Below are 16,745 nucleotides of genomic sequence, written 5' to 3'. Positions count from 1 at the left end.
TCAGCTTTGATTCAAAGACCAAAAGGAAATTGCTAGCCCTCCTGGTTGCACAGAAAAGGGGGAACCCGTGAGCTCGAAGGAGCAGAAAGAACCCTTGAATCTCATGATTTCTCAGGCCAAAATTGCGGGATTTCTCAGCCAAGTCTCGGGCTGGGCGGAAGGCTGATGGCACCGCGCTGGCTGAGCCGGGGTAGAAGTTTCACAAGCCCCGACGCACTTTCGGATCCCAAGTCCCATTTACGGGACCCACGAAGAATCAGACTCTGAAGGGCCCAGTCGCTTTTAAAAATGGGGCTTTTGCTCTTAAGTGTTTTTGAAAATGTTACCAGAGGGCACACAGAAGTCTGAGTGCCAGGCCCTGCTCTGACCACTAGACCCCACTCCCCTCCCAGAGCCAGAGAAAGAACCCAGGAGTCCTGGCTCCTAGCCCCCAACCCTGCTCAAACCACTAGATCCCACTTCCCTCCCAGAGCCAGGGACAGAACCTAGGAGTCCTGGCTCCCAGACCCCTGCTCTGACCACTAAACCCCACTCCCCTCCCAGATCCGGGGATAGAACCCAGGAGTCCTGGCTCCCAGCCCAGTGCCCCATCCACTTGCGAATGCTGCCTCTATCCTCTCTCCCATTATGCCCCTTCTCCTCACGTACCTGCTCCGGCTGTGGAGCGGGGCTCCCAGGGCGCTGCTCCCCCTGCCCCCAGGGTGTCTCCTCCGTCCCCAGGTCCCTGCTCAGCCCCCTCTGGCTGAGCAGCTCCAGGATCTCCTCCGTGATGGACAGCGGCTCCTCGGCCAGGCAGAACGGGGGCGACTCGGCATCCTCGCCGGGGTCCGACTCCTCAGCCACGCTGGAGTCCAGGGTGCAGACGCTGCCCGAGGGCGCCAGGGGCAGCGGGGCGGGGAACAGCTCCCCCTCGCTGCCCGCGTGCTGCAGAGAGAACAGGCCCCAGGCTGCTAAGTCCCCCCAGATCCCTCCCTCCCCGCAGGCCCCCCAGACCTGGGCACTGGGTGGGGAGAGGGAAGTGGGGTTATTCACCTGTTTTAACCCCCCCCCCCACCCCCCCGACACCCAACCCAAGCTGGGGATGGAACCCAGGAGTCCTGATTCCCAGCCTCCCCCCGGCTCTAACCACTAGACCCCACTCCTCTCCCAGAGCTGGGGATAGAACCCAGGAGTCCTGCTTCCCAACCTCCCCCCGCTCTAACCACTAGACTCCACTCCTCTCCCAGGAGGACCCAGGAGTCCTGATTCCCTGCCTCCTCCCACTCTAACCACCAGATCCCACTCCCCTCTCAGAGCCAAGGAGAGAACCCAGGAGTCCTGCCCCTCCCCCCAAGCTGGGGGCACAGCACACGCCTTCCAACTTCCTACCCCGGCACCGAGGCCCTTATTGGCAGCACTAAAACACCAACCGGGGAAGGGAAACCCCAGAACACGCCGGCCCCTTACCTTCAATTTGGGGGTGGCTGGGAGCCCCCGACAGCGACCTCAGCGCAGAAGGGAAAGAGACAAACCCAGAGTTAGACACCTGAGCAGCCGGCCCCAAACCCACCAGCACGGACCCATCTGGCAAAACAAGGGCCAGCCCCGCTGGTGCCTCCTAGGCTCAGGTCCTGTGCCGGGCTCTTAGGAACACAGGAATTTTCAGATCAGGTCAGACTTGGAGCCCATCTACCCCGGTATCGGGCCTGCATCAGAGGAAAGGGCAAGAGTTCCCTCTAGTGGGCAGTGATGGGATAGCCAGTGCCTGCCTAACCTTCCAGGAAGGCTGAGGTCCAAAACTCAGCACTGTCTACATGTCGGCAACGCAGCCATTTGAGGGGCCTGGTTGGGGGGAGCCCAGGGCTGGGATAGCAGGGAGGTGAGGGGCGCCAGGAAAGCTGTGGGAGAGCCCAGGGCTGGGATCGGTGGGGCCTGCGGGTCAGGGCTGCAGGCCAGCAAGAGAGCAAGGTGGGGGATACTTACCGTTCTGCTCCTGTCCCATCTGGCTCAGCTCAGTGGCCGGCTCTGTGGACAGAGGAAGAAGCAGCGTTAGCTGAAGCCCCCAGGGGCAGGGAGAGGGCGGGAACACTCAGGTTCCACCCTGCCAGGAAGAGTTGCAGCTGCTCGGGTCACCTGGGGAGCTCCCCTGTGTTGCCCACACCAGCAGGTGGAATGACAACCGGGGAAACTGAGGCACAAAGCAGGGACAAGACTTATACAAAGACACACAGGAAGTCTTTGGCAGAGAACCCAGGAGTCCTGACCTTCTTGTTTCCTGCTCTAGCCACTGGACCCCACTTCCCTTCCAGAGCTGGGGAGAGAACCCAGGAGTCCTGGCTCCCAGCCCCCCTGCTCTAACTCACTAGATCCCGCTCTCCTCCCAGAGCTGGGAGTCAGGACTCCTGGGTTCTCTCCCCAGCTCTGGGAGGGAAGTGGGGTCTAGTGGCTAGAGCAGGGGGGCTGGGTTCTCTCCCCAGCTCGGTCACTTATTTGCTGCAAGACCATCCATGCCTCAGTTTCCCCGTCGGGGGGGCTCCGTCTTCATGGCCCAATCAATCCTTCCCCCGTTGGCGGAGCCCACTGACAGCCCCATTTGCACCAGTTGGGAGGTGCCACCCCCCCCAAATCCCCACAGGAGCCGGGCTGAGTCCCGGCAAACTCCTCTCCTGCCGTCACGTACCGGCTCAGGGGCACTCACCGGACTGCCTGCGCCCACGCCGGTACTGGGGGGCGCCATCCAGCTGGGCGACGGGGCAGCTTTTGCGGGCTCTCTCCGGCGGCTCTGAAACGGGACAGGAGAGACCAGATCGGAGAGGAATCCTGCCTCACCCCTGCCTCTGGCTTCCCTGGGGCTGGGGAAAGGCAGATGAACCGGGGCAAGAGGGTCGGGATTCCCCGGCCAGCCCCTTAATGCAGCAGGGTCCTTGCACATGGGGACATTAGCACCAGGACCCGCTCCCTGGCACACGGTCCCACCCCCACCTGCTGGCGTCAAGATCCCCTTGGCCTCCCAGCTCAGCTCAACAGGGCCTGGCCCGTGGCTGGGAACACCCCCACCCCGCTGCACCCCGCTTTCCCCCCGGCCCCTTGGTACCTGACTGCCGCCTGCCGCGGCCATAGCCCCAAGCGTCCTCCATCCTTGGAGAGGGGGCCGGCGTCTTCAGGGGCTCCGGGCTGCAGCGGATCTCTGGGGAGCCTGGTACAGACGAGGGGTTGGAGCGTCTAACGCCGCACCTGCCCCCTCCCCAAACGCTGTCCATGCGTCAGACCCCAGCAAATCTGGCAGCCCCACGAGCCCTGTGCTCTGCTTATACCCTGCCCAGCCCCTCCTCCTTCCATCCCCTCCCTTTCCCACCCCCTCCAGTCCTGTCACTCAGCAACGGCCACAAGGCTACTGGCCTACAGCAGAGGTGGGGGGCTGGGAGCCAGGACTCCTGGGTTCTCTCCCCAGCTCTGGGAGGGGAGCGGGGTCTAGTGGTTAGAGCAGGGGAGGACTGGGAGCCAGGACTCCTGGGTTCTCTCCCCAGCTCTGGGAGGGGAGCGGGGTCTAGTGGTTAGAGCAGGGGAGAGCTGGGAGCCAGGACACCTGGGTTCTCTCCCCAGCTCTGGGAGGGGAGCGGGGTCTAGTGGTTAGAGCAGGGGAGAGCTGGGAGCCAGGACACCTGGGTTCTCTCCCCAGCTCTGGGAGAGGGGGGCTGGGTGCAGAGAGCCCCTCACTTACTTTGGAAGCTGTTCTCCAGCAGCACTTGCTTGGCCTGTAACAGCAAGGAAAAGGGGGTTACACACCTGGCTGCAGGGGTAAGAGGGGAGCTCAGCCCGCTGCGAGAGGCAGCCAGAGCCAATGGCTCCCTTAGGAACAGGAGCGAGGTCTGAGAACAGACCCCGAGCAGCCAGTCGAGACCCCTTAGCTGCATCCTTCCCCTGCTCACCTTCTGAGGGATCGACGCTGGGTGGTTCTCGACGATCAGACGCTTCAGGTAATGGATCCACAGCCGCTTCTCCTCCTGGTTCCTGGCCTGCAGAGGGGACGGGGGAAGTAACACCCACCGCTGAGATGCAGCCGCTGCTGGGGCGGGGGCTGTTCATACAGGGATCCCTCCCCTGGTGCTGAGATACAGCGTCCTCTGGGCTGGGGCGACGGGGGCTGGCTATACAGGGACCCCTCGCCCGACGCGGAGCTGTACAGGGAGCGAGGAAGGATCCAAGAGAAGGTGCAGAGGGGAAACCGATCCGGGTTTTGGCCAGGGGCAAGTGCCAGGGGATCTTCACTAGCCACAACTTGGCAGGATCTCGGCTGCGTCTCTCCGGCAAAAGGACAACGCGTCCCAACACAACCCTGGGGCTGTGAGGAGAGCGCCCCCTTCTGAGCCCCCCCCACACTCCCTGCAGGGGGTACTGGGGTGGGGGGGGAGGCCTGCGTGATAAGGAAAGAGACCCCTCCTCCCCAACACAGCGCCCCCTAGCGCCGCATTGGGGAATTGCCCTTGGAACTCGTTGCAAGGGCAGAGTCATCCTCCCCCAGACCCCACTGATGAGTCCCTGCCCCCTAGCGCCGCAATATTCGGGGTGGAGGGGGGGCTGCACTCACCTGGACCACGTGCTGCTGCTTGGGGATGGTGAGGTCCGAGATCTTGAAGCTCAGGGGGTCCTTGAGGCTCTCCGACAGGGCCAGGTTACAGCACTGGGTGGGGGGAGCAGAACGCAGCATGGTCCCTCCCCGCTCTGGCTGCCGGCCCCTCGTGGGGGCAGGGGACAGCACAGGGGCCCAGACGTGACACGGGGGAGCTGCAGAGGGGAACTGCCCAGGGGCTGGGCACCCCTCGATGGGGGCCACGCGGGCCCACTCTACAGGGGCTAGTACAGACCCCGCCCCGGCCACCGGGGACAGCTGGGGAAAGCCAGCCAAGGTGAGGGGGGTCCCCCGCCATCCAGTGGATTTGGGATGCCAATCCCCCAAAGGATAGGGAGCCCCCGCCCCCTAAGGGAATGGGGTGCCCTTTCCCCTGCTCACCCCCCAGAGAATAGGGACCCCGACCCACCCGCCAGAGAAGAGAGCGAGCCCTGGCCATGCCCCCTTGGGGATGGGGGTGCTCCTCCCCCTTCCCATCCCCCACTGGATGGGGATGGACCTCCCCCTGCTCACCCCCCAGAGAACAGGGAGCCCTCTCCCTCACCCACCCCCCAGAGAAGAGAGCGAGCCCTGGCCATGCACCCCAGGGTATAGGGGTGCCCCTCCCCCTGCTCACCCCCCACTGGACGGGGACACCCCTCCCCCCTGCTCGCCCCCCCCCCGGGGACGGGGCCCCCCCTTACGAAGATGTGGCTCTTGTAGACGAAGGCCGGCCCGCGGCGCTTGGCGACCAGCAGCATCTTGCTGAAGAGGAAGAAGGCGCGTTCCCGCCGCACCCGCTGTACCCGGAACTGCCCCTCCAGCACCAGCTCCCCGAAGGCCTCCAGCTCCGGCCCCATCCAGTCCACCAGCAGCCCCTGCAGCTCCTGGGGGGGACACGGCCACAGATCAGCCGCCGTGCGGGCCGGGGGGGGGTGCGCTTGGCTGGATGGAGCCCTGCTGGGGGGAGGGGAGGGACCAGCCAGGGGCCTGCCAAGGGGGTGACCCGGGGGGAAGGGTCCCTGGCATGGGAGGGCTCAGGTGGGGGACAGTTGGGGGTCCAGCCAGGAAGGGACCAGGAGATGGGGGAGACCAGTCGGGGTCTGCCAAGGGGTTGACCCAGGGAGGGGAGGAAGCGGGGGGTTGTGGAAAGGGCTGGGGGTCCGGCCAGGAGGGACCCTTTGCCGGGGGGGTTGACTGGGGTGGTAGGACGGTGCCCCCCTCACCTGCAGCCGGGCGGCGTGTTCCTGCTTGCGCTTCATGTCGTTGATGTACCAGGCCACGGCCGTCATGGTGATGGTGGCTTCCTCCACCGCCTCGTAGCCCGCGCTGCTCCGTTCACAGTGCCGGGCCAGCTCCTGGGGGGTGGCAGGAGAATGGCCCCTCGAGTACCCACCGGCTCCCTCGGCGGGCAGGGGCCACGGCAGCCTGGGGGTCCTGGCACAGACGCCAGGGAGAGCCCGAGCTGGGCCCTCAGGGCAACAAGGGCCATGCCCCTGGGGCGAGCTCCCAGCGACGCCAGGGCCTCTCCCAGCAGGGGGCGCTGTGGGGAGTGGGGCGGGAACGCTGGCTGTGGGGCAGAGCTCCCAGGCTCTCCCAGCAGGGGGCGCTGTGGGGAGTGGGGCGGGAAGGCTGGCTGTGGGGCAGAGCTCCCAGCCTCTCCCAGCAGGGGCGCTGGGGAGAGTGGGGCGGGAGCTCCCAGTCTCTCCCAGCAGGGGGCGCTGGGGAGAGTGGGGCGGGAGCTCTGGCTGCGGGGGGGGCTTCTGGCTGGACAGTGCTGGGGTCTTTGCTCCGTGGATCCATCACAGTCACTTCAAGCGGGTGCCCGTTCCCAGAGCCCTTTGCAGGGAACCTGCGCACCCCACCTGCGCCTCTGCCCCCCTGAATCTCCCGCAGCCCGGGGAAAGGGGCAGGGAGTGTTGGCCCAGCCCTAGAGCCGGGGGTAAGGAGGCTGGTCCCTTCGGCAGTGCCACCCACCTGCAGCAGGAGATGGTACTTGAGGATCCTCTGGACGGGTTTCAGCAGGTAGGTCTCCAGGGGCAGGGAGTGGCACAGCGTGGCCTGGCGCTCCCGGAAAAACCCCGCCAGCACCTGGTTCTCCATGCACTCCCGCAGCACCGACACCGAGCTGGGGGGAGATGGGCAGGCTAGCCGGGCACCGTGAGGGCACCAGACCGGTAGGTGGCGAGCGATGGGGGACGGCGCCCGTCCGCCCCAGCACTGGGCAAGGGAAAGTGCCCGCTTGCCCTGGCACCGGGCATTGGGGGGTGCCCGCCCCGGCACCGAGCGAGGGGGCATGCCTACCCACCCCAGTCTGGCTCCTAACATCCCTGCCCCCTTCCCCAAGCAGGGCTGGGGGGACACACTCAGATCCCAGTGGCCCAGGCATCCTCTCCCTCCTCCCCCTGCCCGGTCGGGGGGGACCCATGCTGCTCTGATACCCCGTCCCTCCCCACTCCTGGGCTGGGGGCACCTACTCACTTGGGGTAGTTCATGCAGTACAGGGTGTAGATGTCAAATTCCTCACTCTGCAAGAGAAGACAGAGGGTGTCAGGGGAGGGGGCAGCGCCAGGGAGGGTAGGGACGGGACAGGGGCATGGAGCGAGCGGGGTCGGGAGGCGCCAACCAGGGAGAAAGCAGAGAGGGAGGAGGGTTTCCCAGCCCTGCTCCCAAAGGGCACCCAACTCCCCTAGCGCTCAGATGCGGCCACCTCTGGGGTGGGCGCAAGGGTGTTCATACGCCAATCCTTCACCTAGCACTAAGATGCATCTGCCTCTGGGGTGGGATGCGGGGAGGCTGTTTATAAGGGATCCCTCACCTGGCGCTGAGATGCAGCCACCTCTGGGGGTGGGGTGTGTGAGGGAGGCTGTTTATACATGGAGCCCGGCAGTGAGGTGCAGCCACCTCTGGGGTGGGGCGCCGGGGCTGTTTTTATAGGGATCCCTTGCTCGGCTCTGAGATGCACCCGTCTCTGGGGTGTGGCGCTCCCAGCCTAGACTCGGTCCCCACCTGGCCATTCCCCTTTGCTTGGCTCCTTCAAACTTCGTTCCCACCCCAGCCCACCCCTTCAATCTCCCACTGAAGTTCCCAGACTGACCCCCTCTACTCTGGCTGCACCCCACAACCTCAGGTCACCCCTCCTCCAACCCTCATCCCCCAATATCCCTTGATAACCTGTCCCCGCCAACCCCACCCCACAGCAGGCATCTCTCCCAAGATCCCCTTAGTGGAGATCAGTTTGCTCCTCCTTTCACTAGGCACTTCCTCATTTGATGTTCCCACCCCATTCCTTCCCTCCCTCCCTCCATCCTCCCCCACTCCATCCAGCCAGCATCCCTCTTTCCCCCTCCAACCCCCATCCATCCATCATCCTTTATCCACCCATCCACCATCCTTCCACCCCTCTGTACCCCCAGGCACTCTTCATTCTTTCTATTCCTCCTTCTCCCCCCCATCCCTCTCATCCTTCCCCTCTTAGCCCTCCCCCACCAAAGGGTCCCCCTAACCAGATTGGGTGGGGCTCACCCTGCAACATTTAAGGGTGCTCTGCTCCAAACCCCCCCCCCCCGGTTGGGAGGGGCCCCTTTCTCCTTGCAAAGGGGGGGGAATTAGATGACCCATTCCTGTCCCACCCCCACGTGACATGGTCCCACCCCTCCATTGGCTCCTGCACCCAAAGTTGAACAGAGCCGGAAGGAGCCTGTGCAGTACACACCTGGGTATGCTAGGGGGTGCAGGAGAGGCGGAAAGGGGTCGCAGCTGGCTGCTGGAGGGGGGCAGGGAGGGGCAGGACAGGCGGGCCCTTACCCGTTGCACGAAGCACTCAGCGATGGCATGGGCGCTGCTGTTGCTCTCCAGCTCTTCCAGGAGCTCGCTGCACAAGGGGGAGAAACAGGGCAGGGGGTGAAGCCGCTGATGCAAAGGGGCACCCAGTGTAAAGGCTGTTTCTGAGGGGGGCAGGGGGGATCTGTGTCATCGGGAGACCCCTCTGCACGCACCCAGAAACTGCATTCCCAGACTCCAAATTTGCATGTAGTTTGCATAATTGCATTCCACTATACAGGCTGGATTCGAACCCATGACCTCAACGAACGAGGCACTAAGGCCCAGTCCCTGAGCTGTGCACTTTCCCTTCCTTTCAATGCAAGCAACAGGTGCAAGATTTCTGCTGCAAAGGCCCGGTCCCCACCCGCCACCAGAGCAAAAGGAGAATCCCCACTAGCCGCTAGCAGTATAGGGGCTATGACACACAGGGGGGCAGTGCTGATTAGAGCCAGTAGAGGGCAGCGGCACTCACATGCTTAGCGGCCAGGCCAACCCTCGCCAAATGCTTTAAGTAGGGGGTGGAGGGTGAATTTACACAGAAGGTGGGTTCTCTGGATTCACGTCTCCACAGGGCTGCGGGGCGGACGCGCCAGGGTCTCACTTCTCTAGGGTGCCCCCCGGGCCACTGGGATTAGGGAAAACCGGGAGGGGAGAGCGCTTCCTAGTGAGCGACTGACGGCCCCACGTCCTGTGTCAACCCCAGCGCCTGCTCTGCCCCAGAGCTGGGCTCCCTCCCCGCCCCACCCCCCCTCACACGGACTCCCCGGCGATCAGCGCCCCAAGGACACCCTCCCCCACCCCACGCCTTCGCACGGCCCCGCCAGGAAATGAGCTCTGGGAACCGGCCGGGCTGCAGAGGAGAAACCCAGCCGCAAACCACATGGCGGAAGGCGTGGCATGGGGTGGGGGGGGGGGGAGGGTTCCTCATTGATCCAACCTGCCCCCTCCAACCCTCCCCAGCCAAACACTGCCATGGGGAGAGAGGGGAGGTGAACCTATCCGCCACCCCCTCCTTCCACTTACTCGTTTCTGCATTCCTTCCTTCGTTTCAAACCCAACCCCTCCACACACGCACCCTAAACCTGGCTGCAACTGATACCCTGATGTTCCCAGAGACCTGATTCCCAGCCCCCACTCCCACTCTAACCACTAGACCCCACTCCCCTCCCAAAGCTGGGAACAGAACCCAGGAGTCCTGGCTCCCAGCTCCCCCTTGCTCAAACCACTAGTCCCCACTCCCCTCCCAAAGCTGGGAACAGAACCCAGGAGTCCTGACTCCCAGCCCCATCCTAACCACTAAATGCCCGCACCCCGTATTGCCCCCTCCCCGTTTGCACTCTAATGCAAAGTCCCCCCGCCACGACTAAGAAAATTCCCCAAGAAAGCAAGGACGCCTTTCCCCATTAAGAGGTGTCCTGGGTGGGGCCTGGGGTAGGGTGTGGGGGAATCCCTCCCCCATGCTACTCAGCCCCCGCTCGGCATGCAGCTCCTTCCCCGACAGGGTTAAGCACCCCGGGCTCGGCTCGGCAGCCGGCCCACGCAGCTGAAATACTTAAACAGACGCAGATGGGAGTTCGGGCTCTTACAGGAAACAACCCCCCGCCCCCCCTTTCCCCTCCCCCACCCTGAGAATAGAGCTCGGGGGGGAGGGTGGCCCAGAGCCAGCCCTGGCTGCAAACCGAATGCGCCACGCAAACCAAGCGCCCGGCCCCGAGACGCTTCGTTCGCTGCCCCTGCTAGCAAACCGCTGGGGCGTCCTGCCCCCACCCAGCAAAGTGCCTGGATCCCCAGGGGAACAGCCCTGGGCTTTTTAGAGTGTGTGGGCGGGAGGGCAGGGGGGAGCTGAGAGGCAGGACTCCTGGGTTCTATTCCCAGCTCTGAAAGGAGAGCGGTGACTAATGGTTAGAGTGAGGGGGGCTGGAGCCAGGGCTGTTGGGTTCTGTTCCTGGTTCCGGGAGAGGGGCCAAGTTGTTGGATCTCACCACACGCAGGGTTGAAGGGGTTCCTCTTTAACCCCATTGTTACAGCAAAGGAGAAACTGAGGCACACCCGGCTGGATGGCTGAGGCCCCCGCAACTCCAAGGATGCTGAAAAGCTGGCCAGGGGGCAGAGCAGAGAAACAAGTATAGTCCAAAGAGGGAGAAAGGGTGGGGGGCTGCCCAGCCCTGTGGGTGGGGCACTGGAGTGAGAACTCACTGGACATTTTTCTAAAAGATCTGCTCTGGGAATTATCTGGGGGCAGGTCTCTGGCCTGTGCCATCCAGAAGATCAGGCTCCATGATACTAATGGGCCCTTCCGGCCTTGGCATCTATGACTCTATGAACAAGCCACACCCCCCTCTGGGACTCAGTTTCCTCTCCCCGCCCTTTGTCTGGGAACTCTTTGGGGGCAGGGACTGTCGCTTGTTCTGTGTCTGTCCAGCACCTGGCAGGATGGGGCCCTCAGCGTTTCATTTCAACTTTATCGTCATTTGGGCTTGACTTTTAGATTGCATTAAAATATTAAATCTACCATACTCACCATTCGCTATAACATATACACATGAAAGATACTGTATGTACACACATCTCATTAAATAGATAGAAATATAATATTACACTTTATATTTTAACATCATCTAAAAGTCAAAACATAATGAATTGAAACATTAATGTCAAAATTAAACATTTCTTGGCACTGTCGAAACGAAACGTATCGACTTTTCCCTGTGAAAACGTCACTGAAAGCGACTGGTGCCACAAAACGTTTCAACCTTTCGATGGAAAAACTCTTCCATCGAAAATTCTTCTACCAGGTTCCGTCCCGACGTAGGTTGCGTCCGCCCAGGGCAGGAGGGCTCCCTACGTAAAGGACGTGGGAGATCTCGTGCCATCACCTTTTCCATGAGCGTTTGCACAGCAGCCGGGAGCGTTTGCGAAAATGTCTCTGATCCCGAAAGTTTCACCAATTAAAAGACCCGGGAAATTCCCCCATGCAAAAATAAAAAACTTTGTAAACTTTGAGAGAGTTGTTTGAGTCAAAGCAAACCATCAAAACTGTTCACTCTCTCATTTAGCTCAAGGTTCCTTCCCGCTCCTAGAAAATTTTGACTTTTGGGGCAAAATCTTGAATTTCGGCCAGAGACTAAAATATTTCAAGTCAGTAGTCCTAATTCAGGTACTTTATGATCTCATTCTCTATGGGCCAGGCTCTTTGGTTGGACTACATCTCCCATGATGCACCACTTTCTCCTCTCTTAGAGAGGCCATGCTGCATCATGGGAGATCTAAATCCGGAGGTTGCAGGTTTAATCCCCACATGGGGGTCACTGTTACTAAAGTTGCAGGGAACTCAGAAATCAACTCAATACCCCCAGTAAGTCCCTCTCCCGATCGTCTCCCACCATTCTCTCCCTGACCAGTGGGCGCTAGGGGACAGCAGACTCACCTGTTGAACTCATAGATGTCTTCGATGTTGCAGAACAAAGTGCTCACTTGCTCAGGTTTGAGGGGCAGGTGTCCACTGTCTATGATACAGCCAAGATAATCCTGCAAAACAGGAATGGGTCGGAACCTGGCGTTCCCGGAACGCCTCTCCTCCCGCAAAGCACTTTGTGGACATCACCAGGCAACACTGCATCATCATTTCATCCACGGTGCCAATGGTGGCTGTAAGGTGGGGCATGGCAGCTGTTTATACAGGGATTACTCATCCCAGCACTGAGATGCATCCACCTCTGGGGTGGAGCCTGGCAGCAGATTATACAAGGACGCCTCACTCAGCACCGAGATGTGCCCACTTCTGGGGTGGGCCAGGGCAGTTGTTTATACAGGGGTCATTCCCCCAGCACTGAAGTGCAACCATCTCTGGGGCAGCACCCGGCAGCTGTTGCATAGCACACTGCACAGGGACCACTCACCCACGGCTGAAATGCGACTGATCTGGGGTGGGGCATGGCAGTTGCTTCACAGCCACACAGCAACATTGCTCCGGGATTACACGCCCAACACGGAAATGCAGAAACCTCTGAGGTGGAGCACAGCAGCTGTTTATACAGGAATCCCTCGCCCAACACCAAAATGCAGCCACCTCTGGCAATGGGGCTCGGTAGCTCTTTATAAAGTTGTCCCTCACCCAGCACTGAGATGCAGCCACCTCTGGGGTGGAGCATGGCAGCTGTTTATACAGAGATCTCTCACCAATGAGACACTGCACTGGCTCAGCCATGGGGAGAGACCATGGTGCATCGTGGGAGATGGAGTCTGGCCTGGTTCGCCAGTCTCTCTCAAGGTGGACAAATGTTGCCAGCGGCTGGAATCAAGGGGCGCCATCATCCCCTTGACTGAAGGGGCAGAAAGAGCCAAGCTGAAATCTACATGCAGCACGGACCGGGGCTCCTTTCCCTCCGGAAGGCAATGTGTTTAGGGGGAGGGACTGGAAGCCAGGACGCCTGGATTCCATCCCCAGCTCTAGGAAGGCGTGTGGTATAATGATCAGATGAGGAGTCAGGACTCCTGGGTTCTTTCCCAGCTCTGGGAGGAGCGGGTGGTGTAAGGACTACAGGAGGGGGAGGGGCCTGAGAGTCAGGACTCCTGGGTTCTTTCCCAGCTCTGGGAGGCGAGGATGGTGTAAGGACTACAGGAGGGGGAGGGGCCTGAGAGTCAGGACTCCTGGGTTTTTCCCCAAGTCTAGGAGTAGGGTGCGGTGTAAAGATTAGAGGGGAGGGCGGAAAGGGGGCAAGACTCCTGGGATCTATCTTTAGCTCTAGGAGGGCGATGTGTGGTTTGATGATCAGAGCAGAGGCCAGGACTCCTGGGTCCCTTTCCCACCCGCTCTGCGCCTCGGTTTCCCCGAGCGAAATAACATTTCCTTCCACCCCCTGAGCATCACTGTGCTGAATGTCCCAGCACTCGCCCACCCACCAAATGCTGTTAATAAACCCGGAAAGAGCTCTGCTGAGACAATCTGTTAAACCATTCTCATTTCTGTGCCAGTGACCTTTCTCTAGCTTCCCCGCCGCAGCCAGAAAAACCCGCCTCTCCACGCGGAGACTCAGCGCTGGCCAGGACCCAGCACGGCTCCAGCTGATTCACAAAAGCCCCAGAATGCAGGGACCTGCCCCGAGCACAAGCCGCGCAACCGAGATTTCCGAATCCAGGAGTCCTGGCTCCCCCCGAGCCCTAACCACTAGATTCCCCTCCCAGAGCTGGCAATGGAACCCAGGAGTCCTGGCTCCCAGCCCCCCTTGTTCTAACCCCTGCTCTGGGAGGGGACTGGGGTCTAGTGGCTAGAGCAGGGGGGCTGGGAGTCAGGACTCCTGGGTTCTGATGGCCAATGGTTAAAACCAAGTCCTGGGAGGACGTTGGTCCAGCACAGAGTCCAAGGGGCCCATGATCCGAGTCCAGCTCTGGGATAAGCCGTTTGCTGCCGGGGCTGGAGTTACTGGGGAGCCGGCTGCAGGCCTGGATCCAGGCTCCCGGCAGAGGCTCCCTGCCCCCTCCCGCCAGAGCTCGCATTTCACCCTTCCTGCTGGAGGAATAACTGGGATTCTTTGGGCCTCTCTCGGGGCAGCCGGGGCCTGTCTGACCCGCCAGGGCAGACGCTGATCCACTGACACTCGCGAGGCAGCTGAGCAGCAAATTACACCCCGCACACACACAGCCCCCCCCAAATTGTTATGATGCTCACAAAGGTCCCTCCGGGGTCACCTCTGAGCTGAGACAGCGCTGCTGAGTGGCCAGGGGGTTGGGCTAGGCCTCAGGACTCCTGGGTCCTACTCCTGGCTCCGCCCCAGATTTGCCATGTGATGGTGGGGAAGTCACAAGCCCTCTTTATGACTCAGTTTCCCCACCCTTTGTCTGATTAGACAAGAAGCCCTTTGGGGCAGAGCCGGTCCGGGCAGCACCCGGCGCCATGAGGCCTCTATCTCGGGTGGGTCCTATAGCTGCTACTGGAAAATCAATGGCAATTAATATTGTTTCTTAATTATATGCATCAGCATAAAGAAACCCATAGCAAAATCGGGGCCCCATTAACTTGGGTGCTATACCTGCTCCCCACAACGTTCCCTGCTGGGAGAGGCCAGGGCTGGAGCAGCCGAGGGCTCCCCCAACAGCCAGCGCCCCGCCGCACTCCCCACAGCGCCTCCTGCTGGGAGAGCCCAGGACTGGAGCAGCCAGGAGCTCCCCCCACAGCCAGTGCCCCACCCGGCTCCCCACAGCGCCTCCTGCTGGGAGAGCCCAGGACTGGAGCAGCCAGGAGCTCCCCCCACAGCCAGTGCCCCACCCGGCTCCCCACAGCGCCTCCTGCTGGACGAGTCTGGGGCTGGAGTAGCCGGCCGCTCCCTTTGCTCACCTCCACGATGCTCCTCAGGTCCCGGACGTAAGCCTGCTCCGTCTCCACAATCTCCAGCACCACCCGGTCCAGTTGGGACAGCTTGACCCGCCGTTCCCTGGCTCTGGCAGGCCCGGGGGACCAGGCACCGCCCCGCTTGGCGCCCCCCGGGGGCCGCTCGGCCTCGGCCGACCCCTCCAGCAGCGCCACCGGGGTGAGGTCGAGGCTGATGTCGCTGCCGTTCTGCTGGGCGTCGGGGGGGTAGCCGGCGGGGCAGCCCCCGCCCAAGGCCCCGCTGCTGCCGAAGGCGCTCTGGCTGTCGGGCAGGGAGGCGGAGGAGGCGGAGGAGCTGAGGCTGACGGGCCGCTCGCCGTCCGAGCACACCGTGTTGACCGAGGTGCAGCTGCCCGAGATGGTGGCCGCAGCCATGCCGCCGGCGATCCCGCTCAGCGAGGACACGGAGGATGGTCTGGCGACCACTGGGGAGGGAAAGCGAGACAGACGGCTTAGCGGCGCCCACCCTGCTGGGAGATGCCCCATCCCGCAGCGCCCTCTGCTGGGAGAGGCTGGGCTGGAGTAGCCGGGAGCTCCCTTTACAGCCAAGGCTCCTGCCCCGCTCCCCACGGCGCCCCCTGCTGGGAGAAGCCAGGGCTGGAGTTCCTGGATTCGCCACCCTGCTCCTGGAGGGGAGTAGGGTCTACTAGTCAGAGCAGAGAGGTGAGTCTGGACTCCTGGGTTCCCCCCACCCCGAGCTCTGTCCCTGGGTGACGTTGGGCAAGCCTCGCGCCCCCCACCCCATGCCTCAGTTTCTCCTTCTGTGTAAGAGGTACCGTAACACCCGCCTCCCTCACCACTGAGGGGCGCGCACGTGAGGGTGGCTAAACTCATTCGTGCCTGCAGAGCTCCTCCGACGGGATACAACGGGGGAGCCAAAGGGCCACTGCATTGATGCCCAGGGCTGAGGCAGATTTCCCCGTGCCCGCGAGCAGCGGCCACGGCTGGCGCATCAAGGGATCGATTCCTCCCCCCTCCACCTCATTGGCTCTCCGGCCCAGCGTGGCTAGGAACGGCCGTAGCTCTCTCTATTCAGCCTTTCTCAGGCTGAGTCTCCTGCACTAATAGGAGACAGGTGCACCCCACAAGCTGGGGGGGGTCCTTTCCAGTCCTACTGTCCCTCCGACCCAGACCCCAATAAGCCGGCTACATTGGATGCCCCCAGCACCCTCCCCTGCATCTTGCAAACTCCCCCATGCCCGCGACGAGCCATCGCCCCGGAGCTGCAAGCACTTTGAGTTCAACACGCCGCCCCCCACTCCCCCTTGTCACCTCCAATCCCGGCTCCTTGGGGTTTTGCCCCCATCCGACGTGGCGACGCCAGGGGGACCCGTCCCCAGCTGCACTTCACGCTCCCCCCGCCAGCCCCGGCTCCAAGAGCTTCCTCGCCCGCCTTGCACCTTCAAGGCTGTGGTTTGTGTTGCATTGTGGGAGGAGAGGCTTTGCACACGCTGAGCTCTGCCGCTCAGGAAAAGGTTTGCACAAAAATATACATTAGAGACGGGGCCCTGTATTCAGACAGCCCCGGGGCAGCTCGGGGCTGGTCCTGTGGCATGAGCCCATGTCTCTCATCTCTCTTTATGTGTTATATACACGGATCCCTCTGTGCATGCACACACACACACACACACACCACTAAGCACATACCCCTGTGTGCACCCACCCACACCTCTGTGCACACACCCAGGTGCACACACACACACCTCTGTGCACACACACCTCTAAGCACATATTCCTGTGTGCGCACACACACACACAACGCTGTGCACACACACACCTCTAAGCACATATCCCTGTGTGCACACATACACATCTCTATGCACATACCTGGGGGCACGCGCACACACACACTTCTACGCACACACCTCTGTGCTTGCACACACCTCAATGCACACAACTCTCTATGCACACACACCTCCTGTGTGCACGCATGCACACCCCTTGCACACGCGCACACACCCTCTG

At 61.9% G+C, this 16,745-nt stretch overlaps 1 protein-coding gene across 3 annotated transcripts in view; it reads right to left on the bottom strand.

Annotated features, from left to right (window-relative positions):
• PLEKHG2 (pleckstrin homology and RhoGEF domain containing G2) overlaps window positions 1–16,745 on the bottom strand; it is a 55,170-nt gene that overhangs the window by 12,440 nt on the left and 25,985 nt on the right. For 2 of the 3 annotated variants that reach the window (XM_043534693.1, XM_037884470.2), the window contains exons 3-17: window positions 14,748–15,205; window positions 11,841–11,941; window positions 8,396–8,462; window positions 7,070–7,116; window positions 6,566–6,716; window positions 5,815–5,946; window positions 5,293–5,475; window positions 4,568–4,660; window positions 3,909–3,995; window positions 3,701–3,734; window positions 3,074–3,175; window positions 2,678–2,761; window positions 1,963–2,004; window positions 1,447–1,484; window positions 649–924 (exon numbers count right to left, since the gene is read on the bottom strand). In XM_043534693.1, coding sequence (XP_043390628.1) covers window positions 649–924; window positions 1,447–1,484; window positions 1,963–2,004; window positions 2,678–2,761; window positions 3,074–3,175; window positions 3,701–3,734; window positions 3,909–3,995; window positions 4,568–4,660; window positions 5,293–5,475; window positions 5,815–5,946; window positions 6,566–6,716; window positions 7,070–7,116; window positions 8,396–8,462; window positions 11,841–11,941; window positions 14,748–15,205 — 1,895 coding nt within the window. Of the gene's footprint in view, window positions 1–648; window positions 925–1,446; window positions 1,485–1,962; window positions 2,005–2,677; window positions 2,762–3,073; window positions 3,176–3,700; window positions 3,735–3,908; window positions 3,996–4,567; window positions 4,661–5,292; window positions 5,476–5,814; window positions 5,947–6,565; window positions 6,717–7,069; window positions 7,117–8,395; window positions 8,463–11,840; window positions 11,942–14,747; window positions 15,206–16,052; window positions 16,200–16,745 lie in introns of those variants that run through there. The other variant, XM_037884472.2, reaches the window with a different exon arrangement.

This window comes from Chelonia mydas, chromosome 23 (assembly GCF_015237465.2).
Source record: "Chelonia mydas isolate rCheMyd1 chromosome 23, rCheMyd1.pri.v2, whole genome shotgun sequence".
Lineage (NCBI taxonomy): Eukaryota > Metazoa > Chordata > Testudines > Cheloniidae > Chelonia > Chelonia mydas.
Note: the sequence above shows the minus strand (reverse complement) of the source record. Positions and strands in the feature narration are given on the sequence as shown.